Below are 22,442 nucleotides of genomic sequence, written 5' to 3' on the forward strand. Positions count from 1 at the left end.
TGTAGCAATGTAATTTATAATTTCAGCTGATCATCCAGCACCACTTTCCCACCCACCCTGAGCCTGTCTCTGTCTCTGTCCAGTCCTGGGTCAGAGTGTGGCTCTGCAATGCCTGGGAGCGGCCAGCGGGGGGCGCTGGCTGAGAGAGAGAGAGAGAGAGAGAGAGGGAGAGAGGGGTGCGAGCGGCGCATGCGCGGCAATGCGCGGAGGCGGGAGGGAGCGTTGAGCGGCGCATGCGCGGCGGCGGGAGGGAGCATTAGGCGGCGCATGCGCGGAGGCGGGAGCGCTCATTAGGCGGCGCATGCGCGGAGGCGGGAGCGCGCATTAGGCGGCGCATGCGCGGAGGCGGGAGCGCGCATTAGGCGGCGCATGCGCGGCGGCGGGAGCGCTCGTTGGAGCGGCGGCGGCGGGAGCGAGCGGCGCGCGGCTGGCAGGTCAGTGACCAACACCCGGGAGACAACAAAGGAGCGGTGCCGCGCCGCCCCCCCCCCCCCCCCGCTCCCGGGACACAGACCCGGACCCCCCCCCTCCCGGCACCCCCTCTTCCCGGCACCCCCCTCTCCCCGCCCCCCCTCTCCCTCCCTGCCCCCGGGACACAGACCCGGACCCCCCCCTCCCGGCACCCCCTCTCCCCGGTCCCCGCCCCCCCTCTCCCTCCCTGCCCCCGCCCCCGGGACACAGACCCGGACCCCCCCCTCTCTACCCGGGCCCCCCCTCCTCTCTCCCCCCCCTCCCCCCCTCCTCTCTCCCCCCCCCTCCCCCCCTCCTCTCTCCCCCCCCCTCCCCCCCTCCTCTCTCCCCCCCCCTCCTCTCTCCCCCCCCTCCCCCCCTCCTCTCTCCCCCCCCTCCCCCCCTCCTCTCTCCCCCCTCCTCTCTCCCCCCCCTCCTCTCTCCCCCCCCTCCTCTCTCCCCCCCCTCCTCTCTCCCCCCCCTCCTCTCTCCCCCCCCTCCTCTCTCCCCCCCCTCCTCTTCCCCCCCCCCTCCTCTTCCCCCCCCTCCTCTTCCCCCCCCCTCCTCTTCCCCCCCCCTCCTCTTCCCCCCCCCCTCCTCTTCCCCCCCCCCTCCTCTTCCCCCCCCCCTCCTCTTCCCCCCCTCCTCTCTCCCCCCCTCCTCTCTCCCCCCCCTCCTCTTCCCCCCCTCCTCTTCCCCCCCCTCCTCTTCCCCCCCCCTCCTCTTCCCCCCCCCTCCTCTTCCCCCCCCTCCTCTTCCCCCCCTCCTCTTCCCCCCCCCCCTCCTCCCCCCCCCCTCTCTCCTCCCCCCCCCCCTCTCCTCCCCCCCCCTCCTCCCCCCCCCCCTCCTCCCCCCCCCCTCCTCCCCCCCCCCTCCTCTTCCCCCCCCCTCCTCTTCCCCCCCCCCTCCTCTTCCCCCCCCCCTCCTCTTCCCCCCCCCCTCCTCTTCCCCCCCCCCTCCTCTTCCCCCCCCATCCCATCTCTTCCCCCCCCCCTCATCTTCCCCCCCCACCCTCCTCTCCCCCCCACCCTCCTCTCCTCTCCCCCCTCTCTCCCCCCCCCCTCCTCTCTCCCCCCCCCTCCTCTCTCCCCCCCCCCCCCTCCTCTCTCTCCCCCCCCCTCCTCTCTCTCCCCCCCCCCCCTCCTCTCTCCCGCGGTTACCGGCCGCCGCCCGGGCCCATCTGACAGCAGCTCCAGTGTGCAGCGTGTCCACCTACACTGGCCCCACACATAGCCACAGGCTCGTCTCCACTGCCCCCGGCCCTGTGTGTGTGCGCAGGGACTGTGCAATGCTGTGTTCACCCCTCTCACAGACTCTGTGCAGGGACTGTGTTTGCACCCTGTCACACACTGGTATCTGTGGTACTGACTTGCAGTGACTTGTGCAATGCTGTGTTCACACCCCGTCGCACCATGCATGGACTGTATTCCACTGACTTGCAGTGACTGTGCAGGGACTCTGTTTACAGCCTCTCGCACCATGGTATGTATTCCACTGACCGGTGTACTCTGTGCAATGCTGTGTTTCTGCCCTCTCACACATGGGGTGTATTGCACTGAGTGTGTGCACTGACTGTGCCAGGACTGTGTTTACACCCTCTCTCAGCACGGGCTGGGCTGCACTGCACTGGCCGTGTCTGCACTGACTGTGCAATGCTGTGTTTACACCATCTCACACCTTGGTATGTGTGGTCCTGACTTTTAGTGACTGCAAGGATGGTGTTTACACCCACTCACACCATGGACTGAGTGGTACTGATTTGGTGCAGTAGCCCTGTGTATGGACTGTGTTTACACCCTCTCACACCATGGTCTGTGGTACTGACACAGTGACTGTGCAATGCTGTGTGTGCCCTCTTACACGTTGAGGTGCATTGCACTGACTTGCACTGACTTGCATTGACCCTGCAAGAACTGTGATAATACTGACTTGATGCAGTGACTGCAAGGACTGTGTTTACACCCATTCTCAGCACGAGCTGTGCTGCCCTCTCCGTGTTTGCAGCTGCTCTGTGCAATGTTGTGTTTACACCCTCACGCACCTTGGGCACTGACTTGGTGCAGTGACTCTGTGCAAGAGCTGTGTTTCACCCTCTCACACCATGGTCTGTGTGGTACTGACGATGCAGTGACTCTGTGCAAGGGCTGTGTTTCACCCTCTCACACCATGGTCTGTGTGGTACTGATGATGCAGTGACTCTGTGCAAGGGCTGTGTTTCACCCTCTCACACCATGGTCTGTGTGGTACTGACGATGCAGTGACTCTGTGCAAGGGCTGTGTTTCACCCTGTCACACCATGAGATGTATTGCACTAACCTACAGCGACTCTGAAAGGTCTGTGTTTACGCTGTCTGCAAGGTGCGTTCTCGTTGACTCCACACAAACTCTGTGCAGGGCCTTTCTGTGCCCAACTAGGAGGGGCTGCCCTACACTGCTGAGTTCCTCCGGCACTTTGTGTTTTGCATGCTAAAGACATGATGGTTGGTAGGTTAGTTGGCCCTCTGTAAATTGCCCCGAGTCTGTAGGGAATGGATGGGGAAGTGGGATAACACAGAACAAGTATGAACGGGTGATCGATGGTCGGCGTGGACTCGGTGGGCCGATGGGCCTGTTTCCACACATCTTTCAATCAATCAAAAATGTTTTTACACTGCCTTGCATTGACCCGGCACAGTTATGCACTCGATAGTGCACTGGACAATGCCCTGCACATTGACATCTCCCCAAGCGGTGACTTTTCCCTGATATTATATGTGTTTTCTGCAGTGGGATCAGATGGATGATTCAGGTGTGAAGGTCTTTTGGGACAGAGTAAAAAAGGAGATTCATTCAGGTATATTCTATTTTTATCTTGGTGTCAGATGAAACCAACTTGTTTTCTCCATGTGCGGTACCTTAACAGAGGTGTATAAAATCATGAGGGGTTTAGATAGGATGAATGCAAAAGTCTTTTCCCCTGAGTGGGGTAATCAAGAACCAGAGAGAATAGGTTTAATGTGAGAGGAGAATGATTTAATAGGAATCTGAGAGGCAACCTTTTCACCCAGACGGTGGTAGGTATATGGAACGAGCTGCCAGAGGAGTTAGTTAAGGCAGGTGCAATAAGAGCATTTAAAAAGCACATTGATAGGAAAGGTTTAGTGGGACATGGGGCAAATGCAGGCAAATGGGACTAGCTTGGATAGGCATCTAAGTCAGCATGGATGAGTTGGGCCAAAGGGTCTGTTTCCCTGACCTCTAGTTGATATTTCTGTTGATAACATGTCAAGAAGGTGAATTTGGAAAGAGCAGTGCACTAAAAGAAAGGAATGTTATTTGGGATTTGGACAGAGAACAGATTTGACTCATTTAACTCTGGTTTCTGTGTGACGGGTGGATATTAAGAAGCACAGATTTAGGATCAGTATAATTCAGAAAGAGTTTGTATTTTTTAGGGTTTAGTATTCAGCAAATGGATGTACAGATACACAGGGAAGGATCAGAAACCCGCTTCACGCTGAGGTGAGGTGAGGTGAGCTGGAGAAAAAGGATGGGTCCCGATCAGAAGAAGGGTCCCGACCCGAAACGTCACGCATCCTTTTTCTCCAGAGACAATGCCTGACCTGCTGAGTTACTCCAGCTCTTTGTGTCTCTCGTCAGTGAAGGGTTGGTGCTTGCAATGCTGAGAACTATATTCTACACTCCCTATCTCCCCCTTTGCTCTATCTATAGCACTCGAGTTTGACTTGCATGTATGTTTGTATAGTATTATTTGACCTGATCAGCTAGCATGCTTTGTTTTGCATGCGATCCAGTCAGATCAGACAATGTTGTACATAATGTGATAATAATAAACTTAAACCTTCTGCCATCTCCCAACTCATGTACATTGTGATTTTTTATTTTCCCAGCATGAATGACATCAACCTGAATCCAGTGGGCATGGAGCAGCTGAGTGCTTCGTCCATCAGTACTACCTTACCTGTGACAGCAACTCACCTGGGCATGAGTTCACCCACTCACAACCCTCTCTCAGCTCCAGGTAGGACACGCTGATCTAATCTGGGACCATTCACAGAGTCGTGGCAAGATAGAGTAGAAGCGGAGAATGTGTAGGAAAAAAAACTGCAGATGCTGGTTTAAAACGAAGGTAGACACAAAATGCTGGAGTAACTCAGCTGGTCAGGCAGCATCTCGGGAGAGAAGGAATGGGTGACGTTTCGGGTCGATTCCTTCTCTCCTGAGATGCTGCCTGACCCGCTGAGTTAATCCAGCATTTTGTGTCTACCATAGAAGTGGAGACGTTTCCACTAGTGGGAGAGTCTGGGACCAGAGGGCACAGCCTCAGACTAAAAGGATGTTCCTTTGGAATGGGGATGAGGAAGAATTTCTTTAGCCAGCGGGTGGTGAATCTGTGGAATTCATTGTTACAGACAGCGTTGGAGGCAAAGTCATTGGATATTTTTAAAGTGGAGATTGATAGGTTCTTGATTAGTAAAGGTGTCAAAGGTTACGGGGAGAAGGCAGGAGAATGGGATTGAGAGGGAAAAGTAAATCAGACATGATCGAATGGTGGAGCAGGCTCGATGGGCCAACTGACCCAGTTCTGCTCCTATGTCTTATACTTACTCCCCACTAGCTCATGGAAGGGTAGTTCAGGAGCCTGAGAGTAGAGGGGAAGAAGCTGTTCCTGAGTCTGTTGGTGCGTGCTATCAAGCATCTGTACTGTCTGTCTGACGGGACCAGCGAGAAGGAGGAATGACCGGGCTGGGACAAGTCACTGATTATGTTGGCTGCTTTTGGAGGGAGCGTGGTGCAGATGGAGTCAATGGTGGGAAGCCTGGTCTACATTTAGATCAGGATGATTTGAAGCCTCAGTGGAGTATATTACAAGGTTCATGTATAGATTTGATCCAGAGCATCTAAGGAGATGAGAAACTCGTTGGGACAAAAGGACTCCATTCATCCAGTTAGTTATTGAGTTGGAAATATAACCATCTGGTGCCCCATTGCCACCCAATGTCATTCCAGATAGATTAGGGAATGTGTATCTTTGTTACAAATCATCAGAGCCATTAGGTTGTTAGAAACATCTCTGGGCCAAGTGGGTTGGTTTATTACCTAAAATTGGAGAATTTACTGTTCACACAAACTGGAGAAACAGCAACTCATATTCTGCTTGTGCTTAGTTTAGTTTAGAGATACAGCGCGGAAACAGGCCCTTCGGCCCACCGAGTCCGTGCCAACCAGTGATCCCCGCACATTAACACTACCCTGCACGAGGGATAATTAAAAAAAACATTTAATACCAAGCCAATCAACCTCCAAACCTGCACGTCTTTGTATTGTGGGAGGAAACCAAAGTTCTCGGGGAAACCCCACGTGGTGACGAGAAGAACATACAAACTCTGTACACCCTTAGCCAGGATGGAACCCGGGTCTCTGGCGCTGTAAGTGCTGTAAGGCAGCAACTCTACCGCTGTGCCACCGTGCCGCCATGTTAAGTGCTTGATACGTGTGGGTTTGTTTTCATCCGTTTCTCGGTGGTTTAATTGCAGGAATGCCCGTGACGATCCCGAACCTGAGCCCTTCCTTGGGCACTCTCCCCTCCGCCCTCTCGTTAATGCTTCCGATGAGCATCGGGGAACGTGGTGTTATGTGCAGCATTCCTGACCGCAACTACACTCTGCCCCCTCCTCCCTACCCACACCTGGACAACAGCTACTTCCGACACATTTTGCCAGGTAAGCAATGACCTATCTCTTTAGATAGGACCATATCCACGTGCCTATCTAAACGTCTCTTAAACGCATCAACCACCGCTATCCTTAAGAGCTCTATCCAGCTCTCTCTTGAATGCATTCAGAGAATTGGCCTCCACTGCCTTCTGAGGCAGAGAATTCCACAGATTCACAACTCTCTGACTGAAAAAGTTCTTCCTCATCTCAGTTCTAAATGGCCTACCCCTTATTCTTAAACTGTGGCCCCTTGTTCTGGACTCCACCCAACATTGGGAACATGTTTCCTGCCTCTAACGTGTCCAACCCCTTAATAATCTTATACGTTTCGATAAGATCTCCTCTCATCCTTCTTGATGCATTACAGCTGAAGTTAATAGGAACTGCAGATGTCTGTGGAACTGATGCACTACAGTGCTGAAAACTATATTCTGCACTATCTTTCCCTTTGCTCTACCTATTATACATGAGTTCAACCTATGCTTGGTATATCTGATCTGTTTGGATCGTATAAACAAAGCAAAGCTTTTCACTGTACATGCGACAATAATAAACCTAAACCATGCTGGTTTGCAAAACAAGTCCAAGTGCTGGAGTAACTCAGCGGATCAAGCAGCATCTCTGGAAAGCAAGGTCTTGACCTGAAACATCACCTATCCATGTTCCCCGAGATGCCACCAGCACTTTCACTGAAATGACCGAGTTGTGCATCAAAGATGAAAGAAGTATTTATTGTTTCCAAATAGAAAGGATTTTTTAAAGTGTTTAGGACATGGGAAATGATAGTAACATTTTTGTTTTTACCTGTTCTCTTTTATTGTAAATCTGATGTTGATGTTTCTCAATCTCTGGCACTGACTTGTGTTTGTGCCTTTCCTGCAGGCATTCTATCTTACCTGGCGGACAGACCACCTCCCCAGTACATCCATTCCACGGCGATCAGTGTGGATGGCACTCCTGCACTGCCTGTCCCCAGCAACCCGCCTGCCCTGGATCATTATGAGCCCAGCAGTGGGGTCAGCTTGGAGACTAGCATCATCTCCATAGACTCGAGACAGGTTGGCACTCACAGCTCCCAGAGTCTGCACCGGCCCAACAACACGGAGGTGCCGCTGGATGCCAGCATCTCCATGGAAACGGTCTCCAGGGTGAACAGCCCCATCCCGACCGAAGGGATGAACGACGAGATGGCGATGAGTGGGGTGACGGGAGAGTCCCAGACATTGCCCTCTGGGTCCAGGAGCCATGAAACCATAAGTGTGGACTCGGTGCGGAGTAACCTGGAAGCGGAGGCCGTGGTGGCACAGAGCGCGGTGATGCCGATTCACGGCAGCCCTCTGGAGCTGCCGGTTGTGATGGAGCCAGAGGCCATGGCTGGTCGGGTGGGCAACATGTCGGAGAGCTCGCTGCGTAACCCCATCCACTCCGCTGCACTCAACCCTAACCCTGGGGCAGTGTCCCTCCCTCCCCCTCACGCCCTGCCTTCCCTCCACAGACCCAGCCTGGGTCTGGGCTCTGTCTCCGTCTCCACCATCACCACAGACGTCTCCATGAACTCCAACCACGTCAGCGTGTCTGCGGAAAGCCTGACCTTTGTGTCGCCATCGCTGCAGATGGACGACTCCAGCTCCAACAAGGAGAACCTGGCAGACTCTTTCACAATCTGTAAGTTGGAGTTTTTTAACATCGTCGTTTGTAAAACTAAGTAACCATGGGATCTAAGTTGTAATGTGCTTGGAATCAACTCCATCACCATTATTCCACCCATTTCTGCAGCTGATCTGTATCCCGATGTATCTTCTGGCAGCCTTCCTCACTGTCTGCAACTCCTCCAGTTTTGGTGTTGGCCGAGTGGAGTGGTGTACATACTAAAGAAGGACCTATTTGGAAGGAAATCAAACCCAGGCTGATGCTATTTATTGCTCATTTGTGCAGAACTCTCATGTGTAAGCAGCAGCAGAATGTGTACCGTACACCGTTTAACATCCAGTGGGATGGAGTGAGGATGATGGGCCAAACATGGGCTAGCTTGGATGGTCCATGGTGGTTGGCATGGACAAGTTGGGCTGAACGGCCTGTTTCCATGCTGTGTGACTCGATTACTCTGTACTCTGTACACACCATCTGCTGTGATGATTTGGAGCAACAATCTGGAAGTTCACAAGTTGTAGATGCAGAATTAGGCCATTCGGTCCATCAGGTCTACTCTGCCATTCAATCGTGGCTGATTTTTATCTTCCCATCTCAATCCCATTCTCCTGCCTTCTCTCCATAACCCCTGACACCTGTACTAATCAAGAATCTCGCAATCTCCACCATAAAAATATCCATTGACAACCTCCCCAGCCTCTGGCAGTGAATCCCACAGATTCCTCTGACTAAAGAAATTCCTCCTCACTTCCTTCCTAAAGTGTGTTGCCTTTGTACAGAAGTACCAGATTGCAAACCTGAAGTCATTCCTAACTCTGCCATCCTCTGCCTAACTAGGTCAGGTTCACCCATCAGTTGACAGTGCCAGTGTTACCAACATGCGATTTTCACATACGCACTCTTCTTTACAAATTCCTTCATAATCTTATCCTTCGTTATCTTTGTTACTTCCTCCAGTCTGATAACCTTCAAAGATTTCTGCTCCACTAAGTTGGGGGTCACTTGCTTCTCCCCAGATTTAAATGTTTCTACATCATTGTTCTGTAGCTGCCGAGGCCAAGCTGTGTAATGGCCCACACTTTCTTTCCCTTCACTCCATCTGTTGTGCTTGTGTTTGACTCGATTGTATTTGTGTCTACTATTATCTGATTTGATTGGATAGTATGCAAACAAAATGCTTCTCACACTACCTTGAACCACATGGCAATAATAAGCCCACATCTCTCCACCTCTCTGGCCTCCATTTAAGACACAGCTCCTTTGGTTCTGTTTTTGATCATCTGCTATACTAATTGTGTGACGTAGTGTTAAACTTTGTTCGATAATACATTTATGTAAAGGTATGCTATTTGTTGTGTATTAAAGGTGGAGAAAATGATGTAGACAAAAGCAACTGCAGATGCTGGTTTACAAAAGACACCAAGTGCTGGAGTAACTCAGCAGGTCAGGCAGCATCTCTGGAGAACATGGATAGGTGACGTTTCAGATCGAGGCCCTTCAGATTCAATAGGTGACATTTCAGGTTGGGACCTTACTTCAGACTCAATAGGTAATGTTTTGGGTCAGGACTCTTCTTCAGACCCAATAGGCGAAGTTTCGAATCGGGACCCTTCTTCAGATCCGAAACATCTACTGCTCCACTGCGAAATGTGCTCAAGATATGCCACCTTTGAAGAAGTTCTCCCCGAGTTTGAAGAAGGGTTCCGACTCGAAACATCACCTATCCATGTTCTCCAGAGATGCTGCCTGACCCGCTGAGTTTCTCCAGCACTCTGTGAAATGTCACGTATCCATGTTCTCCACAGGTGCTGCCTGACCAGCTGAGTTACTCCAGCACCTTGTGGAAGCAGCAAGTTTTGTTATTGGTTTATTTCCCTCTTCCCGGACCGGTTGTGAATGTGGTGTCAGCTATGAGGCAGGGGGTGGGGTCGGCACGTTGAAGGTGTGGCGGCTGTGTAACTCCGGGTCTTTATTCCCTGTGGTGCAGGGTGCACTCTGTGTGACCGGGCTTACCCCGAGGACTGTCCTGAACATGGGGCAGTGACTTTCATTCCAGACACCCCAGTCAACAGCCGAGCCAGGCTCTCGATTCCAAGGCAACTGTGTCTCCAGCCATCCATCACGGGGGGCGATGTCGGTAAGTGTGAGCTTCCTCTCATTATCTCTCCTATTTATATTGAAAAATATCACCATCTTAAGCATTCTTTTAAGATGCTTCTGGAGATCCTGAGGCGAAAATGCCCCAGTGGTATGAATATTGATTTCTCTAACTTCAAATAAACCCAGCATTCCCTCTCCACCACTCCCTCTCCACCACTCCCCTACCCAAGTCACACCAGCTTCTCGTTTTCGCCCAACAACCAGCTAACAATGGTCTGTTTCCTTTATCATCCTTACTTTTTTGCATATCTTTCATTCATTTGTTCTATATCTCTCTACATCATCGTCTATATCTCTCGTTTCCCTTTCCTGTGACTTTCAGTCTGAAGAAGGGTCTCGACCCGAAACGTCACCCATTCCTTCTCTCCAGAGATGCTGCCTGTCCCGCTGAGCTGCTCCAGTATTTTTGTGTCTCTTCGGTGAAATTGATTGTGCCGGCTGCCACCGAATAAATGAATAGATTTGTTGGTGGATATGCTTTGAATATATGTAACACAGATCTAATGCACCGTTGTTTATTTTAGTCGGAGAACGACATGCTTGTAATTTTAGTGGAAACTGAGCTCTGATCCTGTGAAAAGCATCATTTTAAAATGTAACCACTTTAGCGACCTCCAGCATTCCCTAAATCTACTTGTTACTCTGTGATAGGCACTTTAAGATGGGCACGTGGGTATGGAGGGATATGCATCACATGCAGGCACCTACATTACACCCCATTGAATCCGCACCAACCAGCCATCACCCCATTCACTAGCACCATCCTCACACGAAGTACAGATTTACAGTACATTTTTACCCAAGCTAATTAACCTACAAACTTTGGAGTGTGGGAGGAAACTGGAGCACCCGGAGAAAACCCACGTGGTCACAGGGAGAACGTACAAACTCCATACTGACAGCACCCTGTCGTCAGGATCGAACTCGTGTCTCTGGCGCTGTGAGGCAGCAACTCTACCGCTGCGCCACTTTGCTGCCCGATCTGATCTGATTGAACAGCATGCAAAACAAAGCTTTTTATTATACCTTGGTACACATGACAACAATAAACCTGAGGGATATCAGTGTGTCTAGCTGTAACCCCCGTCGTAATGACACCTACAGTAAACGCTACACCTCTCTCTGACTGCATGTTTGCACTGAGACTGTAACAGCAAACAGTTCCCCTTAGTTTGCTGTGGGGCACGGGCTGGGGTTTGTACCGTGATTGTATTCGTGTCTCGTGTGATCAGATTTAATAGGGTAACACACAAATACAAGCTCTTCACGGTATGTGTGTAGATGCGGCAGTAATAACCAGTGCAGTAATAACTCCCTGACCTGATGTGATCCTCTGCAGGCGTGTGGAGCCAAGATTCCATCCCTGAACGTACCTGCTTCGGACCTCTGATCGGCCAGCAGATTAACCTGATGGAAATCACTGACTGGACGAGCAAAAGCAACACAAACATCTGGAAAGTTAGTGTGACTGAAATATACTCCATGTTCTTCACTGCACTGTGAAACCCTGGCACTAAAACACTGCAGGGTGGGATGCAGGAATACACTCGCTGAATCTGTGTGAACAAACTATCCAGATGTGACTAATTGAATTTCAGATTACAGTAAACCCTCACAATTACAGACCTCTACATAGCGGATTTTGGTTATAACAGACCGAGACCCCTGTTGCATCCCCCCTCCCCAACCTGCGCCTGTTACACCACGAGCTGGTGGCGCTTGGCAGTCACAGGAGCGGAGAGAGCGAGCGGCACAAAGACAGCGTGAGTACCGGGCCCGTCCCCGTCTACGGCTCACTGCATGTGGAGCCAGGGGCCCTGCCGCTCCCCAGCCTGTGAATACCCCCTGGTTTAACCCTCCCCAATGCTGCGATTTATGCCTTCCAGCCTGGGGTTAAACTTTACCCCCCCCCACTCATTCAGCTACAGCAGACAATCGTCAACAACGAACGCCATCCCCCCACCCCAGGCCCATTGTAGCGAGGGTTTACTGTACTCCATCAAAAGGAATAACAGAGGGTGTGATTGGGGATGTGCCCTTGATAATCATATTTGTAAAATATATATATATATGCGTGCATGGGTGTGTGCGTGCTTGCGTGCATGGGTGTGTGTGTGCGTGCATGGGTGGGTGGACGTGTGCGTGCATGGGTGGGTGGGCTTGTGCGTGCGTGGGTGGGTGTGCGTGGGTGGGTGGGTGTGCGCGTGTGTGCGTGCGTGCATGGGTGGGTGCGCATGTGTGCGTGCATGCATGGGTGGGGGTGTGCGCGTGCGTGTGTGGGTGCGTGCATGGGTGGGTGGGTGCGCATGTGTGCGTGCATGCATGGATGGGTGGTTGTGCGCGCATGTGTGCGTGCATGCATGGGTGGGGGTGCGCGCGTGCATGCATGGGTGGGGGTGTGCACATGTGTGCGTGCATGCATGGGTGGGGTGTGCGCATGTGTGCGTGCATGCACAGGTGGGCGTGGGTGTGCGTGCGTGCATGGGTGGGGGTGTGCGCATGTGTATGTGCATGCATGGGTGGGGGTGTGCGCATGTGTGCATGCATGGGTGGGTGTGTGCGCATGTGATGGGCAAGACAAGATGTTGCAGGGACTCAGCGGGTCAGGCAGCATCTCGGGAGGGAATGGACACACAATGTTTTGTGCCTGGGCTGACTCAGATGCTGCCTGACCCTCTGTGTTCCTCCAGCACTTTGTGTTTTTGGCTCAAGATTCCAGCACCTGCAGTTCCTTGTACCTCCAACTAGATGGGGTGAATAGCTTGTGAGTGGATGCTGCTGTGTCCTTTGATGATAGTAAAGTTGTTAAGTTTATGTATAAGATGCCCTATTATGTAGTCACAGTTTAAGAATAAGGGGTAGGCCATTTAGAACGGAGATGAGGAAAAACTTTTTCAGTCAGAGAGTTGTGAATCTATGGAACTCTCTGCCTCAGGAGGCAGTGGAGGCCAATTCTCTGAATGCATTCAAGAGAAAGATAGATAGAGCTCTTAAGGATAGTGGAGTCAGGGGGTATGGGGAGAGGGCAGGAACGGGATACTGATTGAGAATGATCAGCCATGATCACATTGAATGGCGGTGCTGGCTCAAATGGCCGAATGTCCTACTCCTGCACCTATTGTCTATTGTCTTTTGCTGCCATTTGACCAAATTCCAATGTGGTTTGGTCTTATGTAAGACTGCGCAGCCAGGTACAACTTCTGATTATCCTTGCCTTTATTTGGTATTTCTAATGCAGATATTTCGCAATTACGTTCTGGAGTTTCAAATAGTGACAGTAGATGAGAACATCTGTAACTGGATGATGTTTGTGCACAGAGCCAGGTGAGTGAATCTGGGCTGGCCGTGGGGAATGGAAGGAGTGGGCAGTGTGGGCATAGCATGCTGGCACGGTGGTAGAGTCGCTGCCTTACTGCACCACAGACCCGGGTTCCATCCCGATCCGAATGGAGTTTGCACTGTATCACTCTATGACTAGTGTAGCTGGGACATGTTGGGCGGTGTGGGCAAGTTGGGTTGAAGGGCCTGTTTCCACACTGTATCACTCTATGACTAGTGTAGCTGGGACATGTTGGGCGGTGTGGGCAAGTTGGGTTGAAGGGCCTGTTTCCACACTGTATCACTCTATGACTCTTATTTCCTTTAGGACTCGCGAGGAGCAAAACCTGGTGGCCTATCCTCACAATGGGAAGATTTATTTCTGTACGTCCAGGGAGGTTCCCCCTGACCACGAGCTGCTCTATTACTACACCAGGGATTATGCACGGCAACTCGGTAAGTGAAACACCACGGCTGCCTTGCTCGTCCCTCCTGCTCTCTGTCTATTTGTCAATTGCTCTGGCTATTTCAAGAAGCTTCTCTGGCTGTTTCACCTCATTACATTTCCAACTCAATATGAATTTTATTGACACAGTTTAAATAATGGTTTAAATAACAACACAGTTAAATACTCCATGATAGCAAAGAGGTCCTTCTACAGTTGTACCGGGCACTGGTGAGACCGCACCTGGAGTACTGTGTGCAGTTTTGGTCTCCAAATTTGAGGAAGGATATTCTTGCTATTGAGGGCGTGCAGCGTAGGTTCACTAGGTTGATTCCCGGAATGGCGGGACTGTCATATGTTGAAAGGCTGGAGCAATTAGGCTTGTATACACTGGAATTTAGAAGGATGAGGGGGGATCTTATTGAAACATATAAGATAATTAGGGGATTGGACACATTAGAGGCAGGAAACATGTTCCCAATGTTGGGGGAGTCCAGAACAAGGGGCCACAGTTTAAGAATAAGGGGTAGGCCATTTAGAACGGAGATGAGGAAGAACTTTTTCAGTCAGAGAGTGGTGAAGGTGTGGAATTCTCTGCCTCAGAAGGCAGTGGAGGCCAGTTCGTTGGATGCTTTCAAGAGAGAGCTGGATAGAGCTCTTAAGGATAGCGGAGTGAGGGGGTATGGGGAGAAGGCAGGAACGGGGTACTGATTGAGAGTGATCAGCCATGATCGCATTGAATGGCGGTGCTGGCTCGAAGGGCTGAATGGCCTACTCCTGCACCTATTGTCTATTGTCTATTATCATGAGCACAACTGGAATGTTGCCAGCATACCTGGCTACCCAGCGTGTCCGAGAGCCAGGTGTGTTTTTGGGATTCAATGCATTGAAATTAAAGGATCTGATTTTAAATGATTAAACGAGAGATTGAAGTCACAGAAAATGTGGTTATGTCCCGATTACTCGTGAACTGCCGATTCTTTTCAGATTTTTCTTCAATCTGCCAGTTTCTGAATCGTCACTTATTTTCTAATTCGATACATAAACGGGATACTCATTTGAAATTATTGTTGAAATATACAACACTAATACCCATTTGAATTGTGTGTTAGTGATGTATATCCTCACTGTATGCAGTTACTTGCCTTTCTACTACAATGGGAAACAGGTATGTCCTCAAAGTTTTGACTTTCTTTATACTTTGTGGGCTGGTGCTGTGTCATTTCTGATGATCCAGTTCTACACAGTCCACAGTGTGTCCCCGTGTGTCCCCGTGGAAGTTTAGTCGAGAGTTGTGCCTGTTTTCCATGTACGATCACATTGTAAAACTAGTCCCTGTAATTAGAAGAGGAACTGGGCAGCAAAGTAGTACAGCGGCAGAGTTGCTGCCTCACAGCGCCAGAACACCAGGCTTCAATCCTGACCACAGGCACTTGTCTGTGCAGAGTTTGTACGTTCTCCCCGTGACCGCGTGGGTTTTCTCCGAGATCTTCGGTTTCCTCCCACACTCCAAAAACGTGCAGGTTTGTAGGTTAATTGGCTTGGTATAAATGTAAAATTGTCCCTAGTGTGTGTGGGATAGTGTTAGTGTGCGGGGATCGCTGGTCGGTGCGGACTCGACGGGCCGAAGGGCCTGTTTCCGCACTGTATCTCTAAACTAAACTAAACTAATGAGGCAGCATGTGGAGCTGTTTCCGTCGTGACTTCCACACATCTCTGTGGAGTTTGTATTCCCAAGCATTTGCCCCGGATACTCCAGCTTCATCCCACGTTTGAAAGATGTGCAGATCTGTCGGGCTAATGGCTGCCGTGGTTTTAGCCCTGGTGTTGGTGGGTGAATTGGAGAGAGGTGATGGGCAAGGGAGAGAGAGTAGACTGCAGGGAGATAAGTGAAACACAAAGTGCTGGAGTAACTCAGCGGGTCAGGCAGCGTCACTGAGGGGACATGGACAGGCGAGGTTTCGGGGCGCGACACTTCTTCAGACTGATTGCCATAGGGGGAGAAAGCTGGAAGAGAGATGTGGGGGTGGGAGAAAGCCTGGCGAGTGAGAGGTGGGTACAGGTAAGGAGGGTTGGGTTGGCGAATGGGCGGAGTAAGTGGCAAGGGTGGAGTAAGATGAAAAATACACGACAGGAGAGGAGCAATGCAGAGCTGGAGGAAAAGATGGAGGTAGAAGGGGATGTGGGGAGAGGAATTGGGGGGGGGCGGCATTGTGGGAGAAATGGGTGTACACCGGGGTGGTAGAGAGTTTACTCGGGGAAAGGCTTTAATACGATTGCTCAGAAATGACCATGGACATGACATGACGGCTCCAAGTTGCCATCTTCTACATCGTGCCACAATAGATTATTAACGGCAAAGGTTAGATGACATAACACATCACCTGTAACATGGACTAAACCTGGATTTATGTTACGTTGTACCGTATTTATTCTGTCTCATGATATGCCGGTGCCTTTCATTAAGGTTATGAGAACTATCAACATATCTTGGCATCGCCTTTCCCTACACAGTCATAAAATAGTCCCGACCGGAAACGTCACCTACTTATGTTCTCCACAGATGCTGCCTGACCCGCTGAGTTACTCCAGCACTCTGTGAAACGTCACCTATCCATGTTCTCCACAGATGCTGTCTGACCTGCTGAGTTACTCTAGCATGCTGTGAAACGTCACCTATCCATGTTCTCCACAGATGCTGCCTGACCTGCTGAGTTACTCCAGCACTCTGTGAAACGTCACCTATCCATGTTCTCCACAGATGCTGTCTGACCTGCTGAGTTACTCCAGCACTCTGTGAAACGTCACCTATCCATGTTCTCCACAGATGCTGTCTGACCTGCTGAGTTACTCCAGCACCTTGTGTCTACAAACCAGCATCTGCATTTCCTTATGTCTTCATAAAAACCTAATTGAAACTTACTGAATAGGGAAAGGTCTGGATAGAGTATGTTTGCACGAGTGGGAGAGTCTGGAACCAGATGGCACAGCCTCAGAATAAAAGGACGTACCTTTAGACTGGAGATGAGGAGTCATTTCTTTAGTCAGAGGGTGGTGAATTTGAGGCCAAGTCAATGGATATTTTAAGGTGCAGATTGACAGATTCTTGATTAGTACGGGTGTCAGGGGTTATGGGGAGAAGGCAGGAGAATGGGATTAGGAGGGAGAGATAGATCGGCCATGATTGAATGGTGGAGTAGACTTGATGGGCTGAATGGCCTGATTCCTGGCCATTATGAGCGTGTGCGTGTGCTGGTGCTGTGGGTTGGGGTGCATTGGCTGACTGAGGACTGGAACGTGTGTGCTTGTTCTGTCGAAGGGGTTGCGGAGCAGCCGGACGTGCTCATGTGCCACTGTGGGAAGGCGTACAGCACGTACGGGGAGCTGAAGCTGCACCTGAACAGCCACGGGCAGAACCGCGAGAGGAAGTGGAAGTGCTCCATCTGCCCCCGCGCTTTTACCTCCTCCACCAAACTCAACGTCCACATGATGGGCCACATGGGCATGAAGCCTCACAAGTGTGAGTTCTGCAGCAAGGCCTTCAGTGACCCCAGCAACCTGCGCACCCACCTCAAGATCCACACAGGTAGGCTGCCTCTTCACAGCCCATCCTCCAGCTGGAAACGGTCACTGTACCCGACCTTACGGTGCACTAATCCTTACTCCCTCTATCATGTATCTGTACACTGTGGACGACTCGATTGTAATCATGTATTGTCTTTCCGCTGACTGGATAGCACGCAACAATAAAGCTTTTCGATGTACCTCGGTACACGTGACGGTCACGGTGGCGCAGCGGTAGAGTTGCTGCCTTTCAGCAAATGCAACGCCGGAGACCCGGGTTCCATCCCGACTACGGGTGCCGTCTGTACGGAGTTTGTACGTTCTCCCCGTGACCTGCGTGGGTTTTCTCCAAGATTTTTGGTTTCCTCCCACACTCCAAAGACGCACAGATTTTTTGGTTAATTGGCTTGGTAAATGTAAAATTTGTCCCTAGTGGGTGTGGGATAGTGTCCGTGTGCGGGGATCGCTGGTCGGCGCGGACCCGGTGGGCCGAAGGGCCTGTTTCCGCGCTGTATCTCTAAACTAAACGTGATGATAAACTAAACCAACAGCTTCACGATTACTCTCTGTAGCTTGTCAGGGGTCTTGTTAAACATTTGTCTATTACATTTTCCCAGTGCTTGCTAAAATCTGGAGATTTTCAAGCAATGTTTAAACTCATTAATTAGTTCAGCTGACAAACAATCCACTGGAGGAACTCCATTGGTCTCATTGAAACGTAGCAGATAATGAAAGGCCTGGATAGAATGGACGTGGAGAGGATGGGTCCAGTAAAGGGAGAGTCTCTGACCAGAGGGCACAGCCTCAGAATAAAAGGACTTCAAGATGGATGGATTGTAGTGGTGGTGAGTGGGTGGGGCTAGTTTAGGTGATTGTCATGTGTACCGAGGTACAGTGAAAAGCTTTTAGTTTAGTTTCCTTTAGGGTTAGTAAGGTTGGACATTACAGTAACTGGGATGGTATACATTGGCAGTCACTGGAAGCCAGTGTGACTGTCCTCTTGTAAGGATGGCTGTGCGTGACTTTGTTTAACGTGGGGAGACTGGTGCACAGATGTGATGATGTATGGCACATCTGCTGCTCCACGCATTAGTTAAAACCTAAGTACATCCACTTACACAAGATCAGACAAATAACATTATTTATTTAAAACACAATGAAAGTACCTGCACATGGACAGGAGATGTTTAGAGATATTTGGGCCAAACGTGGGCAGGTGGGATTAGTGTAGATGGGGCACCTTGGTCAGCATGGATGAGTTGGGCCACTGGGCCTGTTTCCGTGACATTACTGCGACATCTCTAAAGACTTGTGAATAACTGTTTAAATAATTTGCCTTCATTTCCCAGGTCAGAAAAACTACCGCTGTGAAATGTGTGACAAATCGTTCACACAGAAGGCCCACCTGGCTTCACACATGATCATCCACACGGGGGAGAAGAACCTGAAGTGTGATTACTGTGACAAAATGTTCATGCGTCGTCAGGACCTCCGACAACACGTGGTGACGCACACACAGTAAGTGGTGACACACACACACAGTAAGGGCAGCGCGTGGTGACGTACACACACGCAGTAAGGGCAGCACGTGGTGACGCACACACAGTAAGTGGTGACACACACACAGTAAGTGGTCTCACACACACACAGTACGTAGTGACACACACACAGTAAGTGGTGACACACACACAGTAAGGGCAGCACGTGGTGACGCACACACACAGTAAGTGGTCTCACACACACACACACAGTAAGTGGTCTCACACACACACACACAGTAAGTGGTCACACACACACACAGTAAGTGGTGGCGCACACACAGTAAGGGCAGCGCGTAGTGATGCACACACAGTAAGGGCAGCACGTGGTGACGCACACACAGTAATAGCAGCCTTGTACAGGTGACACACACACAGTAAGTGGTCTCACACACACACACACCGTAAGTGGTGACATAGAAACATAGAAAATAGGTGCAGGAGTAGGCAATTCGGCCCTTCGAGCCTGCACCGCCATTCAATATGATCATGGCTGATCATCCAACTCAGTATCCCGTACCTCCCTTCTCTCCATACCCCCTGATCCCTATAGCCACAAGGGCCACATCTAACTCCCTCTTAAATATAGCCAATGAACTGGCCTCAACTACCTTCTGTGGCAGAGAATTCCACATTCACCACTCTCTGTGTAAAAAAAAACGTTCTCATCTCGGTCCTAAAAGACAAAAGACTTCCCCCTTATCCTTAAACTGTGACCCCTTGTTCTGGACTTCCCCAACATCGGGAACAATCTTCCTGCATCTAGCCTGTCCAACCCCTTAAGAATTTTGTAAGTTTCTATAAGATCCCCCCTCAATCTTCTAAATTCCAGCGAGTACAAACCGAGTAAGTGGTGACGCGCACACACAGTAAGGGCAGCGCGTGGTGACGCACACACAGTAAGGGCAGCCTTGTACAGGTGACACACACACAGTAAGGGCAGCCTTGTGCAGGAAGCAACTGCAGGTGCTGCTTTCAACCGAAGGTAGACACATAAAGCTGGAGTGACTCAGCGGGTCAGGCAGCATCTCTGGAGAGCAGGAATGGGTGATGTTTCGGGTCGAGACCTTTCTTCAGACCCAGGCCTTCAAGCCTTGTCTATCATTGCAGATTAGGCGTGAGGTGACATTCATTCACACACGCTTTGTCAGTTTTAACCTGGTCAGTCTGAAGAAGGGTCTCGACCCGAAACGTCACCCATTCCTTCTCTCCAGAGATGCTGCCTGTCCTGCTGAGTTACTCCAGCTTTTTTGTGTCTAGCTATTAGACGTTGTCTATCGTCGCGGATTAGACACGAGGTACAGGTCCATCTGGTGGTCTAGCACCTCCTTTAATCCAGACAAAACTACGAGTGCGCACTGGAAGTCCCCCCAAAAATGTGGCGCCTAGACCGGGTAAGGCGGCCGATCTCAACGTCACTGGGACTTCTGCGGCCGCTCAGCCGGCTGAACTTCCCCCTGTAGCTGGAGCTCTGGACCTCCGGAACCAGCAGACTTTGTGGGCCAGTATCTCAGCCCTTCCCCTGAGGCCATGACCTCTGTTGATCCGGCAAACAGATATTACGGCAAGAACCGAGGGTGCTGGGAAATTGGTGGTGGACCTGCTTACGCCTTTTTGGTCTATCATGACATTCAGACATGCTTTATTCGTCAGTTTTAACCTGGCCTTTCGTGTTTCCCTTTAGAGAGCGACAGATCAAGTGTCCAAATTGTGACAAGCTCTTCTGGAGGACAACCCACCTGAAGAAACATCTGAATTCTCATGAAGGACGGAGGGATTTCATCTGTGAAAAGTGCTCAAAAGCATTCTTGACAAAGTATCATTTGACTCGACACCTAAAGATCTGCAAAGGCTCCAAGACGTGTCTGCCCACACAAGATCAGGAGGAGGATGAGGAGGATGAGGAAGTGGACAGTGATGAGGAATTGTTGGAGGCTGGCAGTGGGACATGTCGTTTAACCAATGACGATTACATCACGGATGACCGTTCTCAGTAGTACAACCATATTGCAAATTGCTTTAGCGATTGTCCAACAAAATGCGTGAAGCAGTTGGAGATGGAACGTGAGAAAGCTGCCTGCCCTTTAAAGCAAAAACTTTGATTAATTGCAGTTTTCACTGCTGCAAAAATGAGTGGCTCCTCCAATTATAATGTTGTAAATGATTGGCACTTCAGTGTGTGGAATCTAGTGTATGTTTGGTTTAAGTGGATTGACTGCAAGATTGTCATCCCTAATGGAGCAACAGCGAAGCATCAACAAAGTGGGTGCTTGGCATCTGTACCGGAGATAGACACAAGGTGCTGGAGTAACTCAGCGGGACAGGCAGCATCTCTGGAGAAAAGGGATGGGTGACATTTTGGGTCGAGACACTTCAGATCACCTGCTTGCTCCATATTCAGTCGCCTGTTTAGTGAGATTCCCAAGCGGAGAGTTCCCATGCGGTCGATCTAACCTCAACATTTTTTTAATTGTATTTCCAAATCCTGCCCCTGATGTACGATACAATTATTCATACAACTGCCTGCAGTCAGGGCAACTTGTCTCATTGGCTGCTTAACCAACCAGTCACACCTTGAACTAAAGCAAACCTCTGGAGGAACTCAGCGGGTCAAGCAGTTACTCCAACTTTGTGTCTAATCTCTTGTTTAAACCAGCATCTGCAGTTCCTTTCCCACTTTGTATGGGACAAGCTGCTAGTCTACTGCAAGATAATTGACAGTATTAAAACATGAGACAGTGCAACATTATCTGCTGTCTAAAGATCTCCAAATCTCTCAGCTTTGGGTAGCTGCCACATACCTCTTTTTTGTGATACCGTATGAATTTAAAACATTTTTGTACAATAACATAAGCTGTGGATAAACAGACAAGGCCATTAGCCAAAAGGTACAATACTGACGTCTGCACCTATGTATAAAATATATTGTAAATATTTGTAACATTACCCTTTACATTCCAATTAAAATGTAATATACAAATACAATGGAAAGGATAGTATTGTTCATGCTATGGGCAAAAAGATATAATCTAGTGTATCAACTTTGTCTTCAGAAACTGATTCTCATAAACTCAATATTCAGTTTCTACAGTGAAGTTGTTGCTTTCTATGCACTTTAACTGGTTTTAGTCTCTCAGGTGATTTAACACGATGGGAAATGAACGAGACACTGAACCTGCAAATTGTTGTATCAAGTCTTGATTTTGTGATTGTGTATAAGATTGTGGTTACTCCCAGTGAGCTTTTGAAAGTCATTTGAAATCGAAACAGCAATAAGAAAGTTGAGCTTTTAACTGAAAATGTAATGAAGTGACGTGGGACTTGTATACTTTAAGTTCGTCAGTACTCAGAAACGATATTAAAATATTACATCAGCTGGTACTCAATGCTTCATAAGCCTGGTTGACTAAAAATCAGTGACATTTACTTGTGAAAAACATTGTTAAAGGTGTCTCATTAGACTTGGAGCCATAAATCAGAATACATTTGCCTCTATTATTCCAATCAAGTGGTTTCATTCTTATCCAGGACAAGATTCAAGCAATAACTATTTTCCACCCCACCGTAGACGGTACAATGATTTAAAAAGAAAGAATACTA

At 49.9% G+C, this 22,442-nt stretch overlaps 1 protein-coding gene across 2 annotated transcripts; it reads left to right on the plus strand.

The window, feature by feature from the left end:
- The first annotated feature begins 397 nt into the window (after positions 1-397).
- Positions 398-22,215, plus strand: prdm4 (PR domain containing 4). 2 transcript variants are annotated; one of them, XM_078416474.1, is made up of 12 exons: positions 398-434; positions 3,217-3,283; positions 4,341-4,471; positions 5,988-6,173; positions 7,050-7,832; positions 9,805-9,954; positions 11,317-11,435; positions 13,216-13,301; positions 13,624-13,751; positions 17,060-17,326; positions 18,654-18,822; positions 20,527-22,215. In XM_078416474.1, exons 3-12 carry the CDS (start codon positions 4,342-4,344, stop codon positions 20,837-20,839), a joined length of 2,331 nt encoding a protein of 776 aa, XP_078272600.1. In that variant the 5' UTR covers positions 398-434; positions 3,217-3,283; position 4,341; the 3' UTR covers positions 20,840-22,215. The 2 variants fall into 2 exon arrangements, with proteins under 2 accessions (XP_078272600.1, XP_078272598.1); XM_078416472.1 differs by lacking the exon at positions 398-434 and adding an exon at positions 1,704-1,932.
- Positions 22,216-22,442: the final 227 nt, after the last annotated feature.

Source organism: Rhinoraja longicauda, chromosome 20 (genome assembly GCF_053455715.1).
Source record: "Rhinoraja longicauda isolate Sanriku21f chromosome 20, sRhiLon1.1, whole genome shotgun sequence".
Taxonomy (NCBI): Eukaryota; Metazoa; Chordata; class Chondrichthyes; order Rajiformes; family Arhynchobatidae; genus Rhinoraja; species Rhinoraja longicauda.